Source organism: Leiobunum rupestre, chromosome 11 (genome assembly GCF_980474605.1).
Source record: "Leiobunum rupestre chromosome 11, qqLeiRupe1.1.hap1, whole genome shotgun sequence".
NCBI lineage: Eukaryota > Metazoa > Arthropoda > Arachnida > Opiliones > Sclerosomatidae > Leiobunum > Leiobunum rupestre.
This window is the reverse complement of record NC_143394.1, coordinates 31934325-31956887: the sequence shown is the minus strand read 5'-3', so window position 1 is coordinate 31956887 and position 22563 is coordinate 31934325. Positions and strand designations below refer to the sequence as shown.

Genomic DNA, 22563 nt, shown 5'->3' with positions numbered 1-22563 from the left:
TCTATGAGCCATAAGTCTATAATATTATTCCATAAGGGAGTTTCTTTGGCAAATATTTCACTGAGAGCTATCACGAAGTGAGAATAGAGCTGCATTTGAAGCAGAAACAATAACCATTCTCACCCATTCCCTTTGAAACAATAACCATTTCCACCCATTCCCGTTGAAACAATAACCATTTTCACCCATTCCCTTTGAAACCATAACCATTTCAACCCATTCCCGTTGAAACAATAACCATTTTCCCCCATTCCCTTTGAAACCATAACCATTTCCACCCATTCCCTTTGAAACAATAACCATTGTCACCCATTCCCGTGGAATCCATAACCATTTCTACCCATTCCCGTTGAAACAATAACCATTTTCACCCATTCCCGTTGAAACAATAACTATTTCCACCCATTCCCTTGGAAACAATAACCATTTCCACCCATTCCCGTTGAAACAATAACCATTTCCACCCATTCCCTTTGAAACAATAACCATTTCCACCCATTCCCTTTGAAACAATAACCATTTTCACCCATTCCCGTTGAAACAATAACCATTTCCACCCATTCCCTTTGAAACAATAACTATTTCCACCCATTCCCTTTGAAACAATAACCATTTTCACACATTCCCTTTGAAACCATAACCATTTCAACCCATTCCCGTTGAAACAATAACCATTTTCCCCCATTCCCTTTGAAACCATAACCATTTCCACCCATTCCCTTTGAAACAATAACCATTGTCACCCATTCCCGTGGAATCCATAACCATTTCTACCCATTCCCGTTGAAACAATAACCATTTTCACCCATTCCCGTTGAAACAATAACCATTTCCACCCATTCCCTTTGAAACAATAACCATTTCCACCCATTCCCGTTGAAACAATAACCATTTCCACCCATTCCCTTTGAAACAATAACCATTTCCACCCATTCCCTTTGAAACAATAACCATTTTCACCCATTCTCGTTGAAACAATAACCATTTCCACCCATTCCCTTTGAAACAATAACTATTTCCACCCATTCCCTTTGAAACAATAACCATTTTCACCCATTCCCTTTGAAACCATAACCATTTCAACCCATTCCCGTTGAAACAATAACCATTTTCCCCCATTCCTTTTGAAACCATAACCATTTCCACCCATTCCCTTTGAAACAATAACCATTGTCACCCATTCCCGTGGAATCCATAACCATTTCTACCCATTCCCGTTGAAACAATAACCATTTTCACCCATTCCCGTTGAAACAATAACCATTTCCACCCATTCCCGTTGAAACAATAACCATTTCCACCCATTCCCGTTGAAACAATAACCATTTCCACCCATTCCCTTTGAAACAATAACCATTTCCACCCATTCCCTTTGAAACAATAACCATTTCCACCCATTCCCTTTGAAACAATAACTATTTCCACCCATTCCCTTTGAAACAATAACCATTTTCACCCATTCCCTTTGAAACAATAACTATTTCCACCCATTCCCTTTGAAACAATAACCATTTTCACCCATTCCCTTTGAAACAATAACCATTTTCACCCATTCCCTTTGAAACAATAACCATTTTCACCCATTCCCTTTGAAACAATAACCATTTCCACCCATTCCCTTTGAAACAATAACCATTTCCACCCATTCCCTTTGAAACAATAACCATTTCCACCCATTCTCTTTGAAACAATAACCATTTCCACCCATTCCCTTTGAAACAATAACCATTTCCACCCATTCCCTTTGAAACAATAACCATTTTCACCCATTCCCGTTGAAACAATAACCATTTCCACCCATTCCCTTTGAAACAATAACCATTTCCACCCATTCCCTTTGAAACAATAACCATTTCCACCCATTCCCTTTGAAACAATAACCATTTCCACCCATTCCCTTTGAAACAATAACCATTTCCACCCATTCCCGTTGAAACAATAACCATTTCCACCCATTCCCTTTGAAACAATAACCATTTCCACCCATTCCCTTTGAAACAATAACCATTTCCACCCATTCCCTTTGAAACAATAACCATTTCCACCCATTCCCGTTGAAACAATAACCATTTCCACCCATTCCCTTTGAAACAATAACCATTTCCACCCATTCCCTTTGAAACAATAACCATTTCCACCCATTCCCTTTGAAACAATAACCATTTCCACCCATTCCCTTTGAAACAATAACCATTTCCACCCATTCCCTTTGAAACAATAACCATTTCCACCCATTCCCTTTGAAACAATAACCATTTCCACCCATTCCCTTTGAAACAATAACCATTTCCACCCATTCCCTTTGAAACAATAACCATTTCCACCCATTCTCGTTGAAACAATAACCATTTCCACCCATTCCCTTTGAAACAATAACTATTTCCACCCATTCCCTTTGAAACAATAACCATTGTCACCCATTCCCGTTGAAACCATAACCATTTTCACCCATTCCCGTTGAAACAATTGCAATTCCCATTCCACTCCCGTTGAAACAATTGTCCTTCCGATTCTATTCCCGTTCAAATATTTGTCTTCCATCCATTCCCATCCCATTTCCGTTCAAATATTTGTCTTCCATCCATTCCCATCCCGTTTCCTTTCAAATATTTGTCTTCCATCCATTCCCATCCCGTTTCCGTTCAAATATTTGTCTTCCATCCATTCCCATCCCGTTTCCTTTCAAATATTTGTCTTCCATCCATTCCCATGGCATTTCCGTTCAAATATTTGTCTTCCATCCATTCCCATCCCGTTTCGTTTCAAATATTTGTCTTTTATCCATTCCCATCCCGTTTCCGTTCAAATATTTGTCTTCCATCCATTCCCATCCCGTTTCCGTTCAAATATTTGTCTTCCATCCATTCCCATGGCATTTCCGTTCAAATATTTGTCTTCCATCCATTCCCATGGCATTTCCGTTCAAATATTTATCTTCCATCCATTCCCATCCCGTTTCGTTTCAAATATTTGTCTTCCATCCATTCCCATCCCGTTTCCGTTCAAATATTTGTCTTCCATCCATTCCCATGGCATTTCCGTTCAAATATTTGTCTTCCATCCATTCCCATGGCATTTCCGTTCACATATTTGTCTTACCATCCCTTCCAAATTCAAAATATTGCCATTAGAGAGAAAATCCCTTTCCGAACTCAATAATTATCTTTTTCGTCTATTCCCTAACCGAAATTAAGATATCAAACCATTCTCGTGGTAAATAATAAACACTCGTTTCTATGCAGCTCTCTAGAATTTACGTCATCTACATAGCGAAAGTTGATATATATTGTGTTTAACGAATAGCTCACAATAAAATTTTCACTTGTAAAGAAAAGTGTCATACTTATGGAATATTTTAATTGACTTATGTCTGAACTGTCCGAACTAGACGGGTTAATTATAATTTTTTGGAAAACTTTTCTAGGGTGTTATTGCGAATATTTTGGTGATCTACGTTGGGCGTCATAGAAAGAACCAATTTCAGTGACATTTTTCGAAAGTTTAACGATCTGTTAATGAATTTTAAAATACTTATAATTATCCCCCCCTTACCAACGTTGAGTATATTTTATAAAATGTTAAAAAAATCTTGTTTTGAGAACTAGTTTGCTTTGAAGTGCAAAATTAATTGATATCGAAGGTTCTTTAGTTTTAACTTTTGAACCATAACTTTTAAAATAAAGCGAGTTTATGACGATAAAACAGCGGTTTTTTTCCGGAATTAACATTTATTCCACCAGACTTAACCGAATTTAGTTAACTGGCTCTATAAAACAAGTTGCGAATTTTCGATTTAATATTCAGGTTCATACTGGCGTTCGAAATGTTTTGTAACGAATGCCTAAGTCCTGATAACGAATCTGACCAAATAAATTTCAGTATTTTTCTAGCTGTAGGGGTGGAAACATAAACACGGTGTTGCCCCAAAAATTTCCCTGACTGTTCCCTGTTTACCCTGAGCACTTTTATAATTTTCCCTGACCTTTCTTCAGGCCAAAATGTGAAATTTTGGGACTTCATCAGTGGCGTAGCTAGGGTGGGGGGGGGGGGCGGACGGGCGGACCACCCCGGGCGCCACCATTAGGAGGGCGGCAAAATTGTCCCTTTTTACAAGGATGATTTTGGCGCGTTCATCCCTTCTACTTCGCCTCTCTTCCTATCCTCGTTGGAAATATGGTTCCGCCCCGGGCGACAATATTTCCATGACTTTGTAGGCCTATTTTCAAATTGCCTGTTTTCCCTGTCCTGTTTCAACCATGATAAATTTAGTAGTTGAACGTATAATGAATTTTACTTAAAGGGAGTATAAACGTCACCAAATTTCACATTTATGTCACCAGATTTAACAGAAACTAGGTGTGATTGGCCGGTTGCCTAACTAAAATTTCTAAAAAAACAAATTTTTGAGTAAAAAAATTGGGGGGGGGGGGAAGGGGGGGCAGAGGCCTGAGCACGCTTACCTGGGGCCCGAAAATCCTAGCGCCGGCCCTGTGATTGGCGCTAGTTACGTTTAAAAGGAGTCATAGCACGTGCTATCAGACGAGATTTAATGTCTACTCCCTCTAAAAAGACAAAATATAGTATTGGTAATATCGAGATTGGTTATATTGGAATATATTCTGAAAACCGCAAAAACCGAAAACCAAGGATAGTTTCAACCCAGTAGTTTTTAAACGTAGAGTCGAGGCGTCAAGTACGTTAAGAAATCGTGCAAGTAGGTGTACAAACCCTGTTGAAAACCCCAACTCCACGAAACGGGTAGTTATGCCTTCGAGGAGTACCTGTATCTAACGTAGATGGAATGCGGGAAGAAAATTACATGACATAAAAATCTTGAGCCTGCCGCCACCGAAGCCACAGGGAGGAGGAAGTCGAACACTAACTACCAACGGGGAATCAAGACCCCTGAAGCGACGTGCATCTTCGAAACACGCTTTATTCAAATCTACTTTTTACCAGCCTTCTTCAAAAACGTTTTAAAAAGAAACCACATTATATTTTGCCATTAATATCGAAATAAGATAAATTTGAGATGGTTGAGGAAAATTTATTGAAAATTGCGCCGCGTACAGGGCCGTGCTAACCGCGGGGGGGATTGCTGTTATAGACATTTTTGTCCTGCCCCCTTTCACTCTGGTAAAAACCATTTACTGGCTGTGTAGGCATAAAGTAATAAGAAGTTTGAATGTGGGATGATAGTTGCGTCATGACGTTATTAAAGAGGCGTATGTCAGTTGAAACAGTGTTGCCAATGTGTGGGATAAATCTCACATTGTGGGATTTTTGGCGATTTTTTGGGCTGTGTGGGATAAAGGGATTTTTAAGCGAAAATCATTGATTTGGTGGGATTTTTGGCCTGAATTTTTGAAAAAGCACTATTTCCAGAAATTCATAAACCGAAAATATCAGACTTCTATTTCTCTAACGCTATAAAAATTATTAGTAATTTTTATTTAATTTTTTTCCCGCGCTGGCCTACGAAACTTGAAAATATTTGGCATGTTTTCCGCTGAGTTTTGAGAGGGGGCGTGGCTAAAAACGTGTAGGGGGTTTGGCTGGAAATTTTGGAACTTATGCAACTTGAAACCTCGTACGATACATTTATACAGGCTTCTCTCGTTTAAATCAGTAATTTAAATCGCAATTTAATTCAATACAAATATTTTTTTTAAAATCATTGGATTTAAATCAAATACTTCTTGTATTCAAGTATATGTAAATTTTAGTTTATATATTAATGTGAATTCAGAGAAAACTCAATTAAAATAGTAACTAAATTTAATTCAGATTAATTTAATTTTTACTTAACCGCTTCGTGAAAATAGTTATTCTTTATCAAAAAGTGGTATTAAATGTTTAAAAATTAATAAAATAAAAAAATACTATTTAAATAAATATTGTTTTTAGTTTAAAAAAATATTACTAACCCTGTTTTTATGGTAATTTATATAATCAAATCTATGATGGACATGTAGGGAGGAATCTACGGTGGATGGTAATTCGGTCAATTATATTTGACAGGCGGTAGAAAATAGTTAAAAAGTTATATAAATATAACTTTCTAATGGCTTGTTGCTACGCGTTTAAATATACGGGCGACTCCACCCGCGGTTCGAAATATTTTGTCAAATTCTTCGACCTAATTATATTAAAAAAAACCACATATTGTAGGAAACAAATTATTTGAATTCTTAACTTTTTATATACCTAACGATGCTTTTTTTTTAAATATTTTTCCTTTTCGTTTTATCTCTTTTATTGTTTCTTTTAAAAATTCCTTAGACAATAAACGCGGGTATTTTTGTACAATTCGAAAGTCGAAAAAAAAGGCAGGAAATGTCTGTTATTAGAAAAACGTATTCACTCTTTTTTTAACGTAAATATTAGAATTTTTCGTAGATGCGTTTTCGCAATTCGTATTTGGTAATTTTCTTAATATTTTCTTTGATTTTGCGAGGAAACATTGTTCGCGAAGCAAGCAAATTCTTTTGGGGAATAACCTTTAGTTCTGACCCCTAAAAGGGTGTTCCTAAATCTTTTGTATATAAAAAAGGCTTATTCATTTTCTTAGAAAATAGGGGTTGGAATTTGACACTATGAAGGGAATGCGAGTGCTGGAATGTAACCTGGGAAGTGACGGGGTACAAATTCTTTATTTCCTTACAACTTCCGATCCTTACGCGAGTTATTTTGGGTGATCTAAATTCCAAAAACAAACTATTTAAGGGGTCGTGAACAAACATCAATAATTCATATTGATATCTGGGTTAATACAAATGTCGTTTCGAAAGCACCGTTGCGGAAACTAAAATTAAATTAAATTAAATGTACAATCCCGATAATGTAATTGTTTAATTTTAAAACGACTAGAATGGTGTGTTTGTACGATTTTAATGAAATTTGCCTCGTCGGACCAGCTAGAACTGCTTTTCGACTGGGTTCATTTCTACGGTAGACCGGTCTTTGGGATTTTAAAGAGCGCTTTCAAGCTCTCCCCGGTTTTTGTAAGCCCCCCCCCCCTTCATCGAGGCCGCCATGATTTTTTCTATCGTCAACATCGAGGTAGCCGGCTTTTGATTGGTCCAGCCGCGGAAGGTAAGCGGTCGGAGGGGAGCCATTTTGGGAGTTTCATTGTACCCGTTTTGCGAGGGGACCGCATTCCTATCTCTCGCCGAAGGGCTTCGCGCGGGCTTAGCTTTAACGTCGACAACGACACACCTGTTTGCGCGCCGCCGCCGAAACTTTTATGGAAGAGTCCGATGAACACGTAGGCTGAGAAACCGGCCCGCGCGACCCATCGAAAACTTTTTGGCGAGTTTGGCTCGTTGTATCCGCGATTTTTTTTCCACGACGCAATTTCCGTCTCGTATCCGTCTGTGTGCGTGGTAATTATTTTTTCGACAGTTTTTTTTTATCAGTTTTCGGGCGGACATCTTTTTCGGCGAAAGGATTATTTATCTTCGCGAAAAGTGATCGGCCATCGTTTTGGCGTCGAATGTGAGCCTTTTGTGTTTAGTTTGGAGTCGGACTCGGTGACGAAGGTTTAAAAATATTACCGTAACAAAGTAAGTGTATCGTTATTATAACAAAACTTAGTCGCGTTACGTACGCGAAAAAATCAGACCTTGAAACATTTTTTTTCCTTTTAATTTCGCAACTTTTAGCGCTCGCGGGAAAGGACGGTTTAGTCCTGGGTCCCGCTCTTCGGGTGGGTTGTGAAATCGCCGCCATAATACCGCGCGGAGGATAGGAACAAAATGTCTACCACCCCAATATGTCGATGTCGGGTTCTGTACTTGGGTTCCTCAGTTCCTCATATTACCAAAGATGGGCTGCAAGGGATTCAGGAACCATTGCGCGAACTCTACCCGGATCAGGGTCCATCCACCGCCAAGGGAATCGATTCGTGGTTGAGTGTCTGGAGTAACGGCCTGCTACTGGAGAACGTGGACGAGTCTCGGCGTCAAATTACCAGGTTCTTCCCTATCGAGTCTCTCCATTACTGCGCCGCTGTCCGATACGTCGTGGTTCCCGGCGGCAGCAGCGACAGGGTCGAAAAGTTCTTACCTCTGGACAGTCCCTTCGCCAAACACGCCACCAGCCAACCACCCCTCTTCGCCTGTATCCTGAGACGCACTTCCGGTATTAAGGTTCTAGAATGCCACGCGTTCATCGCCAAAAAGGAGACTGCGGCCAACGCTTTGGTCCGTTGTTGCTTCCACGCTTACGCCGACAGCATGTACGCCCGGCAACTCGAAGAGAACCCTTACTACATGGAGACCAAGAGAGCCCAGTCCATGCCGGCCTTCAGCCCAGCGGACAAAGTGGAAGCGTGGAGACATTTAAACGGCCGGGAATTACCCGAGAGACCTTCGCCTTCCAACATGAACGGCACCACAAACGGACACCACTCTCCGCCATCAGAATCGGGGATTAGCAACGCCAACGATAAAACGTTGGACGAAGAAAATTACAAGGTTTGGGTCGGAGCGGCTCCCACAGAGAGGGAAATGATTTACATGGACACGTCTGGGACAGTTCGCAGCGTTCGATCGACGACGGCCGGGTCGACCTTGGGTGGCGCCCAATCCAATTCCAAACCGAACCGGCCGAGACAGATGATATTGCCGGCTGGCCCTCCGCCACCGCCTCCCATACCCGCCAGCGGACTCGGTCCTCCGGGAAGGCCCGGACAGAAGGACAACAAAGGGAATAAGAAAGGGAAAGGTGGTAAGTTTATGCCGCCCAACGGTTTCGCCAACGTCTATCCGGGACAACAACCCCATCCTCACAGCATCTACGCCGCCGCCGGTTATTACAGCGAGCGACAAGCCAAAAGAGTAGAACGCCCGGTGCTGTCCAGCATGGAAGAACCCTTGTACCTTCCTTCGACACGACCTTTGAGCCCCGTCGCCTCCTACCAGCCGGGACAGTTCCCTTACGAACAGTACTACATGCAGCAGCAATACGCGACCACCTCGAGGTCCGAGGCGCACGCCAAGAAGAACAAGTTAAAGGCCAAGAACGGGGAGAAGTCGGACAAAGGTTCGGACGCGGAATCGCCCTTCAACACGGGCATCTATCGCAAGAAAGGACATTTGAACGAACGCGCTTTCTCGTACTCGATTCGCCAGGAGCACAGGTCTCGATCGACCAGCTTGGCCAACCTGCACTTCATGACGAATGGCGAAGGAGGGCAGAACGGGCCCGAGAACGGACACGCGACGAACGGACACGGACCATCATCGGCCGGAGGACAGAATGGAAACGGGAACGCTTCTCTCGAAGAGATCAGTAAGAAGGAACGGGAATTAGCTCAAATGGTGTCTGATTTGCGCGTCAGGGAAAACGGACACGGCGGTGGTGGTAATCACCATTACAATCCTGCGACCAACGGTGCCGGACCTTCCGGACATCAGTCGCATCATTCTGGTTCATCGGACTCGAACTTCATCAGGAAAAAGGCCGCGGCCTACCACCAGAGATGAGGTAACGCATCTTCTTCAATTAACTCGTGTTTGTTTGTGTCCCGTACTTTTATTAAGCCCCTGGACGTAGTGTAGCCCCAGCTTTCGCGTATTAATTGCTATTCAAGGAATTCGTTGGTATAGCTGATGACGTAAATGTACGGTTACCTTGAAAACCGGTTGTTATTACACTTATTGAATCGGATGCCTCCGAGAATTTTGCGCTGTGGAAGTTAAATGCAGGGTCTGTTCTAATTGTTTTTTGGCGTCTAGTTAGGAGAGTTCTTTTCGGGGGTTTATAGCTTAGCTGATGGCGCAAGGACCCACCCCGTAATTAGAAACTCTTTAATACCATCATTTAAAACGTGCGTCAAACAAACGAGTCTTCTTGGAAAATATCCATTGCTATTATCAGAAGTTTATATTGTAACCAAATAATATAAAGCCTCCAGGAATGGAAGGATTGATATTATTGGCCGCGTGTTTTGGCTGCGCTAGAAACTTCCGGCAAAGCAAATCAGAGTAACCGGAAACGGTTACCGCAACCCGGTCTCTCTTAAAAACGAGAGGCGCAGAAGTTCCACTAGACGGAGCTACACCTTCCACTCCTGGGGCTTTATATTCTTTGTGGTAACTATAGAGTAGTAGCACTCCGTAACTATGGCCATGGCCGCCATTGTGGGCGCGAATTTTTTATGAATAGGAAAAAGCATGGGTGACGTTGTGTGACGTAGCACTGCCATTACTTTATTACGAGTAAATTATCTATCCAGGCTATTACGTTGAGATATTTGCTTTCGGACGCTAGAAATATTATACTATGTAAAAATTACACTGAAACTTTGATATAATAATTATAGAATCAGTTGGAACCTTCGAAGATACATGTTTCGAGCTAATAAAATTAGCATTATAAGGATGCTTATCTCGTTAAACATGTATTATAAACGAGGGGCAGGTCACTTCCATTTTGGGTGCGTCTTAATCATAGTAAAATGATTAAATCAAGGTAATCGTGATTAAATCAGGGTAATCTAGATTAGAAAATCTAATCACGATTTAAACGAGATTTAATCATTCTAATCATGATCTAATCTTTTTAATTAGATTTAAATTTAATCGTTTTAATTAGATTTAATCGTTTTAATTAGATTTAATCGTTTTAATTAGATTTAATCGTTTTAATTAGATTTAATCGTTTTAATTAGATTTAATCGTTTTAATTAGATTTAATCGTTTTAATTAGATTTAATCGTTTTAATTAGATTTAATCGTTTTAATTAGATTTAATCGTTTTAATTAGATTTAATCGTTTTAATTAGATTTAATCGTTTTAATTAGATTTAATCGTTTTAATTAGATTTAATCGTTTTAATTAGATTTAATCGTTTTAATTAGATTTAATCGTTTTAATTAGATTTAATCGTTTTAATTAGATTTAATCGTTTTAATTAGATTTAATCGTTTTAATTAGATTTAATCGTTTTAATCAGATTTAATCGTTTTAATCAGATTTAATCATTTTAATCAGATTTAATCATTTTAATCACGATTTAATCAATATAGTCGGTCGAATCGAGAATTTATCATTAAAATAAAAACTAAAGTACGATTTAATCATAATAATCACGATATAATTTTTCAATCAGCATTTAATCATATACAGATTTAATCATTTAATCATGATTAAATCAGATTTAATTATTCTAATCATGACTAAACGTGATTTAATCAACTTAATCGTGATTAAATTGAATTTAATCAAAATAATCACGATTAAATCGGATTTAATCTTTTGAGGGGTGCGTCGTTAATCAAGGAAGTGACCTGCCCCTTGTCTGAAAGTATCCAACTGTTTCATCAAGTTCTAAACTTTAGTCTACAATTCCCCGATGACAGAACGTAAGATAAAATTAAAAAAGGTTCAGGGAAGTATTGATATATTTAAGTAAATCTTTATTTAATTTTCACGCTTTATTTTGGGAGTTAATTGTTAAAACACGGCGAATTCCATCAAAGAAAATCCGCTTAACGACCGAAAAGCGAAAGTTAAAGTTCTTGCACCTGCTTTTTTTGCCCTTACTAAGGTAAAGTCACGTAGAAGTGAACAGGGATAATAGATTCTGCGGGGAAAAAGGAATGAAAAGAGGCCTCCGTATGAGATTTCTTTTGTTAAATTTTTACCATTTTTACCTCTTCTCAACTAGGGACACTTCTTACGTTTCGCAACCATGCTTGAAACTACACGACTGTCGTACAGAAATAGACCCACATTCTTTTTACACGGGATAAATGAATTATCACGCACATTTTACAACTTTCAATATTTAATAGTGAGTTTTTCGAGTATGGAAATTGAAACTAAAGTGGGGGATTTACTACCGCGGTGGACAGTTCTTGCAAAGAAGCGGAAATGACCAAGAGTTTCAATTGATGCCTCTATTGTGCTCGCTGAGTTCGTTGGACTTTGATGATAGCCCGAACGATATTTCTTCTCTCGGTTGGGGGTTTTTTTTTTACGTCGTCGCATTTTTTACCGATTCGAAGTCGTGCCTTACTAATGTGGAGCAAATTTTGGCTTAATATTAAACAGCTTTTATTGCAAAGAGTTATTTGGATTATTTTTCTGAAAGGTGTGTAAATTTAGGACGTTAAATTTCCCTGGAAGTACCTTTAACGGGTATTTCGGAGAAAACTAGGTTAGTGGTATCTTTTAATTCCTTCAAAATTGAATGAATGGAACATTCAAAAAAGCACTCCCTAAGGTCGAGTTCAATTTTCAATTGGTTCATTGGGTTAAAACTGACGTAACTAAGTTGCATTATAAATGAAGTTACTTCTATGGTTTAAGCGGATGAAAGTAGACTGTGATATTAGTTTCTTAAATGACGTCAGAAGTATATACAAAGTTTACGCTTGATAAGTGTGCACCTCCCTGGTAACGTTATTCGCTAGAAACATGTACTTCGCAGGTTTCCGCAGATTGTGGGGTGGCGGAGGGATTAGCGCTTTCGCCTCGCAGCAAGAGGAGCCGGGTTCGGTCCTAACTTGTGGCACTGGGTGAAAACTCTGAACTACTCCTTGTGCGTTGAGTTTGCAAGTTCTCTCCCCACTGGTTTAAGGGGTTTTCCCCCGACCTCTTCGGTTTCCCCTTCCATAAAAACTTGGTGAGGTTAACTGTAATAGTTAGTTTAGGGAGCTGTTGGCTGGCGTGGCATGTAGGGCTTGCCACCACCCTCCTACGCAATGTAACCCGGAGACCTGTTTAAAGGCATAATAAGTCGCTAGATGACTTGAGCCTAAGGTGGTGCCTTGGGTATTAGCCTAGCTGATTATTATTATTATTTTTCAATATACATAAAATAATAATTAAAACTGTTATAAAATATAATTTATATTGTGTCATTTTTACTCGAGGTACATTTTTAGCATAATGTTGTGTACATGCTTCCGCGGTTGGTGGATAGCTTGCGAGAAAACTGCCTCAAATCAGCGAAGGATACTTATCGCGTAGAATAAATATATAAAAACTTTTGGTAAAGCGTAACTTTCTCACTGGGCGTCTCCGTGTTCTTAAAGGGTGTGTCAATGTTCTATTTGGTCCAAGGTTATGTATTTTTAAAAAGATAAGTGGCAAAGTTTCGTCTGTTGAAACCCTTTTTCACTTCAACAATACCAATTTAGTGATCCGTGTTTCATCCGGTTTAGCAGAAGACGCGGTTATCGGTCTAAATAACTACGTGAGAAAATATTTAGTGGATCGTATAATGCCAGGAGGATTGGAGATTCTGTTCCGAATCGGCACTGGGATGCCACTGCGTTCTCATTTTCTACTTCCTCCCTTAGAGAGTCTACACTTCAAAAAAATCGAAACCATCCCATTGTTCAAATGGTCCTTGGAACCTAGAAGAGTTCCAGATAAAGCTTAGCTAGGTCTACCTCAATTTTAATTCTTCTATTGTCTTAGGGGTACCTATTACGCGAAGATGATCTGGAAGAATCGGTAAAAGTCGTCTGTAGACGTAGCCTTTAGTTTCTAACCACGTCGCACCGATAGTTTTCATTTCTCCGCTCCAGCGATTTTCTAGGAAAGTCCACGACTATCTTTTTCACACCCGATTTAAAATTTGGGAGCATCATTTCTTTTTATAAAACGAACACGTATTTTTAATTATTTGTCCGATCTCAATTCGAAAAATTACTTAATTTTCTCGTACAGTCTCTCCAAGCGGCAACATTCGCCAATTGATTTAATTCGAAAGCACGTTTTGTTTACATAAAATTATTAAAACACCAAAATAAAGCAAAGACAGTCGCTACCGGAAATGTTCCTTTTCAGGGTTGGCTGATTTAAATCAATTTGATTTCAATTATGATTTAAGTCAAAATTTGAATAAAGTTATTTTTCTAAAAAAAATTGCCACAATGGAGAAATAAAAAATGTCAAAAACTATATTTTAGGACAATTCCAAATTTCCAATACAAAGCCAATCTGAACAAACAAAAAGATTATAAAGTAATTAATTATATTTAGATTTTATTTAATTTTAGTTTATTTAAGTATATACTGGAAAACGAGCAATTATTTGATTAAAAATCCAGATTTAAATAAAATTATTGATTTTATTTTATTAAACAATTACCAATTCTGTTCTGCCAAATGAATCGTGCATTTCACGGAAATGTTATTAAAGTTTGTCCATGTTGAACTGTCAAAATACTGGGGGAGTTTTAAAGTTCGGGTGGTCCCATCTTCTTGAAGTGTAGAAATCTTTTAGTTTATGAGTGAAATGATGTTTATGGTAGATAAAAATCTGGTTATCTTTCTAACCTTTCGCGTTAGCTGAACCGGTTAAGTCTTTGTGCTGGACTGTATTTTTCACCCGTTTCTGGCGAGGGTACTAACCACTCTTAGAAGGTATGTACACCGGATTACACTTAGATTAGCACTGCCAAAGACAGCGACTTCAAAGATTACGCGTAATCCCATTAGTACAGTCAAGGTACGGCTCTGTACACCGATTACGCGGAGTGATCAGCCCCACGGTTTCTGGTCATTACGAAAGCGAAGTCGTGTGGATTGGTAAATATTTCGCAACTTCTAAAAGTTGATTTTTCGATTCGCGTTACAGATTATACAATATCGTCAGACACCTAATATTACCCCTAAGGCTACGTCATTACGAAATGTTAGATTCCAGTTTGACCAAACTGGAGCTCGATTGTAATTTAATGTGCCGTTCCATTATCTTAATGCGAAATGCTTCATCCCAGTAATTTTGATATTATAAGGTTAGTTTTACTGTCGCGAATATAGTTGACGCGTGAGTCAATGCGGAAGAGCCTACGCAGACAGCCTTCAAATGTCGGTTCGAAAAACCCTTCGATTGGCGTAACTTCTGCTTTTAATGGTAGGGTCAACATCCCGAACGGGTTCTATCGTCATCTTCCACACCCCAGCGATTTTCCTCGAGATGTCGGTTGGTCTCCTTTGGTCAAAAACACGGCTGTCCCCGCCAAGGTTATTACTATCGCGCTGTCGTTTCTTAGAAAATAAAGAGTCAAAAAGCACACCCACCAAATAATCTCACCATCTATTTATTACTGTCAAAAGGCCGTCACATACTGTCATTTTGTACAAGATACGCTGAACTTTGCGTTACAAGCCAGGCGTATTTTTCGTAAGCGACGATTCCGCGATATATCAGTTTTACGTGTTTTATGACAGATTTTAGTTTATTTTTTGCGGGTTTGTTTAAAGGGAATATGACCTCCAACGCGTACAATTTTATTAGATTATCTCCGCAACATACCAGCGCCCAAAATGTCAATAGCCATTGGAGCAACTGGCAAATATTGGAACCTTTTTGAGGGTTGCGTGAAGTACTAGATTATATTCCTTTTAAGATTTCAGAATTATGGCTTCATGGGACATGGTAGTTAAATCTGGTACCGCCACGAAGGAATATCTTGCTGCGGTACTTTTTAGTAAAAGCAAGGATTCTTTATCCTTGGTAAAAGTACTGTTTTCCCAAACGATTTCCCTAGTATTTCTAATGGTTACCAACAAAGACTGTTACAAGAGTTTAACCTTTACATAGTAAATTAAGGAAGTTTTAATATCGGATCAGGAAATTGATAGAGACAACCCAAATTTACCATCAAACGAGAAGGAGCGGAATACTTGTTGCTTATGGCATTACAGCGTTGAAATTTCAGTGTTTATGTAATTTATCTCCTTCAGATAATTGGTTGCGGGGTGTTAAAATTCCAACATTCTTGGAGTCAGATAACTTAAAAAGAACGAACAGAAATATTTAGGTCGAGGTTCAAATAAAATTTTGACGTCGCCACCGCGATATTTTAAAAACTAAATTGCTCGCAATTTCTCGTAAGGAAAAACTTGTTTCTCGATTTTTAGAAGCGAATCAAGGACGTACTCGAATTCCTCTTTAGCTCGGGACAAACTTTGGAGCGGCCTCAAAACGCTAGTTGAAAAAATGTGTAATCGTACAACTTTAGGCCATTTTTTCAATTAAAATAAACAGGTTTTTTTTAAATAAAAAGCGACGTGGTGGCTTATGTACGTTCCCAATTACGTTTAACTCTATCTTAATTTGTACCGCGTATATTGAATGTCCTAATGTATTTTCATTTGTTTCTTCCGCAGGAATTGCTCAATACAGTTGCGTCAACGCCAAAGTTTAGAATGAAAACCAAGCTTCTCTAATTTTCAATTTTATTATTTGTTATTGATATCTCAATTTCAACACGGACGATTTCATGTTTATATAAATTCAAGAATAAAGAGTTTCTGATTGCCGTTTTTAAATTATGAAGTATAATAATTCTTAGTCTTTACGTTACTTTTTGAATTACAGAACATTTTATAAACGAACAATCGCGGTTTCTTTACAATTTTATAATTTTATGGCTTAAAAAGAAAAATGTTTTGGTTGTATATAACGTCATTTAGTCAAATGGAATTGGTGATTATACGGAAAAAAATGAACTTTACCGTTGAAGATGTAAGCTGCCTTGTTTCATTAACGTAATTGTTAGCTACGCGGGGTCCCGATTGGAACTCAAATTAAAGATTTTGTATAATGTTATCCCTTCAAATGTGCCACTGAATGTAAATAAATAAAATAGGCCTAATCAATATTATAAATATAGTTAAAAGTTCTGTTAATCGTTTGATGGCTAGGCATAATTTTTCGAGAAGAAATAGCAAAATATTAAGAAATATTAATTTGTAACTTTTTGTTTGTGAAAGTAATAAATCACTTTCTTTATTTTTGTCTTTCTCAAGTTTACTTGGAATATGTAAATTAGCGCTAACTTACACGTGCTGCTTCCATAAGTGACGTAATAACGGTTAACCAGAAGTTACTAGAAAGATTATCCTAATCCGTAATCCGGAAATTATGTGGTCTGTGTGATTCTTCTGTCCTATTGGCAGGTGAAATTCAAATTCAACTGATAAACTCCACATAAAACTAGTTTTGTTCTCGCAAATATTAGCTTAAAACAGTTCTATTATTTTTAGTAATCAATCCCATTTAATAATTAATAATTATTTGGCCAAAAAAAACTTTACTTATCATTTTGAAAGAGTTTTAATTTTTAAACATAATCTGACATCAGGGAGCGTAAGCGACGTAACTTAGAACTACATTTATCTAATTAACACTTATTACATTTATCTAACTAATTAAAACTATCGGAAACGAACTTAAAGGGAATATAACCCGCAAAGTAATCTTTATGGAAGACCCCTTCAATTTTTCAAATATGCCTGTACAGTGGCGCCAAACTTTTTTAAAGCCAAAGGCAAGAGCGGCCAGAGCTGCAAACGTTGGTGTTCCACACCAAATACCTGAGGTTATATTCCCTTTAAGGCAAAAATAACTAATATCGTTGAAGTTGCGTAACTGCTTTAGTAAAATTTACTAAAACAGTAATTTCTCAGTGGCGTGGTTCAAATTGAGTTTATTTAGTTTAGCCACTGTTGCCTGAAAGAGGAAATCACAAAATATGTAACATAATACATTGATTTAAATATGCCCTTTTGGAAAGTTACGTGCTTTTTGCTTTTAGACGATATCATGCTCTCTCGGTTTCATGGTTAGTGCACTAACCACTTGGAAGAAGTCATTGACACCGATTACCATGAAACTTAGATTTAGATGCATCTCGATGCGAGCAATTTAATGTTACTCGGTTTTTGAAAGGACTTTATTATTTTCGAGATATTTAGGGTTAAAGACATTGACATCTCAATCACCCCAGGGGTCCGATGCCGACTAGGTTCTCTAAAAAAAATCCACATGGTTTTCTACGAAAAAATTCGGTAAAGGACCCAGCACATTTCCTATGGAAATTGTCTTTCGGCTAAATTTTCTGACATTCGGGTATGTTATACTTTCGGACATGCTGATCAAAAGTGTCAATAGGCCCGAATTTCTATAACCAATATTCTGGTGTAGTGGTTAGCCCACGTACTTCAGTTCATACACTTCTTAATTAAAAATGTGCATTAGAAAACAATAGATAATTAGCATGGATTGTTCGATTTTTGGACGTCTCTAACTGCCAGAATATTGGTTATAGAAATTCGGGCTTATTGACACTTTTGATCAGCATGCCCGAAAGTATAACATACCCGAATGTCAGAAAATTTAGCCGAAAGACAATTTCCTTAGGAAATGTGTGGGGTCCTTTATATTTAAAGGGGCTCCAAAGTTCGGTGGCCAAATGTGTATAAAGTCCGTAAAGTGCGAAATTTACCGTTGTCTGTGCCCGCCTCTGCCAAGGCCGAGTGAGGGGTTGCGCTATTATCCGGGTGGGGTGCATTTGGCCGACTCCGCATTTGGCCGACTCCTCATTTGACCGACTTTTCCTTTGGCCGACTGCTCATATGTCCGAATGCCCATTTGGCCGACAGCTCATTTGGTCGACTTTTCGGTCGGCCAAATGAGCAGACCATATGGCCGACTACTCATTTGGCCGACTACTCTTTTAGCTGAAATTCTGGTCGGCCAAATGAGCAGCCCGTTTGACCGACTGCTCATTTGTCCGACTACTCATTTGACCGACTGCTCGTTTGGCCAACTGCTCGTTTGGCCGACTACTCATTTGACCGACTGCTCATTTGGCCGACTGCTCATTTGAACGACTGCTCATTTGAACGACTGCTCATTTGACCGACTGCTCATTTCACTGACTCTTATACTATAGCCTGTCCTTATCTATGTCTTTAGTGTTAGGTTGACTTATAGAACGGGCAATGTATTCTAAGTATTGGCGCCTGACGGCGCCGCGCACTCGCTTCGCTAGAGCGCTGGGGGGCCGGACCGGCGCCCCCCCAGCCCCGTTCTTTATAACCAAGCTGGGCCTTCTAAAACGCGACCTAGAGGACAGTACCTAGCCAAACGCACCTAGTATCGTCTAAATGACATATGAGCAGTCGGCGAAATGAGTAGTCGGCCAAATGAGTAGTCGGCCAAACGAGTAGTCGGCCAAACGAGCAGTCGGCCAAACGAGCAGTCGGCCAAACGAGCAGTCGGCCAAACGAGCAGTCGGCTAAATGAGTAGTCGGAAAAATGAGCAGTCGGTCTAATGCACTGTCCATTTGGCCGACTGCCCATTTGGCCGAATTCTCAGTCGGCCAAATGGACAGTCGGTCAAATGAGAAGTCCATTTGGCCGACTGTCCATATGACCGACTTCTCAGTCGGACAAATGTGCAGTCGGCCAAATGGACAGTCGGCGTAACGTGTATTTTGTGGTCGGCCAAATGAGAAGTCGGCCAAACGAAACTCTCCCTATTATCCTTGGTTGGGGGGAAGGAAAAGCATGTTCAATTTTCTTTTTTTTGCCACCGAACTTTGGAGTCTCTTTAAAGTAATTGAGTGCTCACCAATCACTCTCAAATTCGGAACTCTTTGAAAGAGATCACGGTTCAAAGTAAAGGTCGCCACGGAACAACGTTAAAACACGCTCCAGATCTGTTGATCCGAGAATTCTTCAGACCAACTTTTCGTTTCTCTTGGTCGGAGTGAGTAGCCAGTGCAATGCGCGAATCTCATCATGAGATGCTCTGAGATTGCCAACGGAGTGTGGAAATTCATCGCTAGCACTACGAGAGCATTTGAGATCATCGAGTGAAAAACGTCATCACTGAGATCGTAGTACGCTCACATCTTTTCCCAGGCTCATAGTGCTCTAAGCTTTCTACGTAATTTAGCATCTTAATGCAAATGCCAGTTCCTTTTTCTACTCACGTTACGCCGATTTCAGGTCGATTGCAAAAGTTAGTTGGTGAAAATTCGTTCTAACCAAAGATAATATAACTACGTACCCTAGTTTCTCGATAGCCCGTTTTCTCGTGAGGCTTTTACTGAGTTCGCGCCGGAAGTCGGAAAAATCGGGCTCCATAGCAGGGTGAGAAATAAGGAATTTCAATAGATAACCCAAAATTATATTACTCACCTTTATAGTTTTCTTTCGTTTAGAATTTTTTTTTTAGAGCTACAGGCATGATCCATTATTGTTTTAAAACAATATAGCGCAAAAATATCTGGTATCTTGAAAACCGCAAGTCAAAAACCACAGCGCAATTTTCACTAAAACTTTTTAACTAGATGTTGGTAGACCTGCCAGCAGCGGCTCAATGGGGGCAGTTTTTTCCGACTTCTGCCGGGAACTCAGTAAGAGCCTGCATTACGTTCAAGGAGCTTGATTTCCAATCTAGGGTACGTAGTTATATTATCTTTGTTCTAACCATCTTGTGAAGACTGACTTCTCCAACAACATAACGTCGTCTATTCCATCGTCTGCTCTCCGACACAACATAGGAATAGATCTACACAGATCCAATCGCCGTGGACTGCGGCGAAAATGCGCAATTTGGAAATGGTACAGTCTGCTTTCCCACCTCGATCGGGTACCTGTGTGATCTAAGCACCACTTGGGTACTTCAAAATGTCAATTGGCCTTCCCTCGTTCCGCGTCAACTTGTCAAACGCCTCATGACAGTCAAACTCGATCATTTTCATAGATAACGGTGCGCTCAATCTTGGCATTGATGCCGCCTTCCCGTAGTTCACTACGGGGGAATTCTTACATCCTTCCCTTTATAAAGACGTAGCCCTGACGAAATTCTATTGTACTCACATGAGTGCCTGACTGGAACTCGCTACCGAATCTGCACTCCGGTATAATACGATCAGAGTTTTTCCCACGTTTACACCGTAAGTTGTTTATCACGAAAAATCTTCCACCAAATTAGGAGGAACGTACGAAGGATACGTTCACTCGTACGAATTCCGCTTTTGACGCTAAAAATAGAGGCTCCTATGCTATAGGACCTATAGACCTTTCATCCTAAAAACACAATCAAGTGCCATTTAAAACCGTTCATAGTTCACTGGTGAGCTACGGCAATCGATAATCAAGACAATTTTAAGAAGTAATTCTGGCACACTGTAGCGTAATGAGCATCACCATTTACCAAAAATCATAATATTTAGAAATTTGAAATGACCACATAAGAAGGGGAACTATACAGGGTGTTTCAAAAGGTTATGCAAAAATTTGAAGGAGTTGTAGTATGCCTGTTTTCCCCCCATTTTCCTACGATGAGTTAAAAAAGCGCCAGAGAGCTTCAAAGTGTGGTCTACTATAATAATAATCAGCTAGACTAATCACCCAAAGCACCACCTTAGGCCTAAGTCATCAAGCGAATTTTTAAGCCCTTAATTCAGGTGGCCGGGTTACAATGCGTAGGAGGGTGGTGGCAAGCCCTGCATGCCACGCGAGCCAACAGCTCCCTACAGTTACTATTTCCGTTAACCTCTACAAGTTTTTATTTGAAGGAGAAACCGAAGAACTTGGGGAAACACCTTTAACCATTATGAAATTGCAAACTCAACGCAGTAGCTGCGAACGAACCAGGGTCCTCTTGTTACGAGGTGAAAGTGCTAACCACTCCGCTACCCCACATTTCTCTTACTCAGCGTAGTCGCAACGTTTATCTTCTTTCTTGGGGGCTCTGAGCCCCTATTCTGTTAACGATCGAGTCTATTTGCGTCCGAAAACTATAGCTACGGCCCCTTTGGTTCGACATTGAAACCTAGATATATAGCGGCTAAAGCAGATGCTATTAGTTTTTCCCCGTCGTTATTCGTAAATTTGACTTTTTAAATAATGATACTTGAATTGTAATATAATTTTTGCATCGATTTGCTTAAGGTTCTTATGGCTTTTTAATTTGACTATAAAAGACGCTAGATCTTAACAGTGGCATAGTGGGGGGGGCAGGGGGGGCATACGCCCCAGGCGCCGACGGTCAGGGGGGCGCCAAAGAGGCGCCTTAAGTATTAAAGCGGGTATTGGAAACATGAAAATTTTTTAATATATCAATTAAATTAATATTTATTTTGTTATTGATAATGATTTGGTTTCGTTTAAAAACAAGGAATTTTATGGCCTTGGGCGCCAAATAACCTCACTACGCCACTGGATCTTAATCGCTACCTCGGAGAAGCTAGCGCCGTTACGCCACCTAGACACGTTTCAGTCGCGAATTCGATTACGATTCCGAAGTTTACCAGTTCGATCGAGATCAACAATTGAAGATTTTCGTATTCTGGAAAGACTTTCGTTACCAGAGTCATCGATCTTCGATATCTCGCTACATTTAAAAGCCAATGAGAAGTGTTACATTTTGACCCAGACGACGGGAGGATTAATTCAAGTGAAACAAGTTTTTCAAGCGACTTTTTCTGAGACTTAAGCCGCGTTCACACTAAACACTTTGGAAACGGTTTAAAATGGTTTCAACAGATCAAACAAGGGCGTATTTGAGGGGGGGGTTGGGGGTTCAACCCCCCCCCCGAAATGCTGATTGACTGGGGGGGGGGGTGCCTAATAAAAATCAGTGAAACTTCCGTCAGCACCCCCCCTTGAAATTTTCCCTCAAAACCCCCCCTGAAATAAAATCCTGAATACGCCCTTGAGATCAAATAGTAAAATTTGGTGTCGAATGTATTTATCGTATGCCTATTAATACAGTTGTCGTCGAAAATGTTTTA

The 22563-nt window shown here is 39.6% G+C and overlaps 1 protein-coding gene across 1 annotated transcript; it reads left to right on the top strand.

Annotated features, from left to right (window-relative positions):
• The first annotated feature begins 7038 nt into the window (after nucleotides 1-7038).
• Nucleotides 7039-16528, top strand: LOC149922279 (uncharacterized). The gene is made up of 3 exons (XM_090162901.1): nucleotides 7039-7565; nucleotides 7665-9489; nucleotides 16138-16528. The coding sequence occupies exon 2, from the start codon at nucleotides 7758-7760 to the stop codon at nucleotides 9486-9488; it is 1731 nt and encodes a 576-aa protein (XP_090019027.1). The 5' UTR covers nucleotides 7039-7565; nucleotides 7665-7757; the 3' UTR covers nucleotide 9489; nucleotides 16138-16528.
• The last annotated feature ends 6035 nt before the right edge of the window (nucleotides 16529-22563 follow it).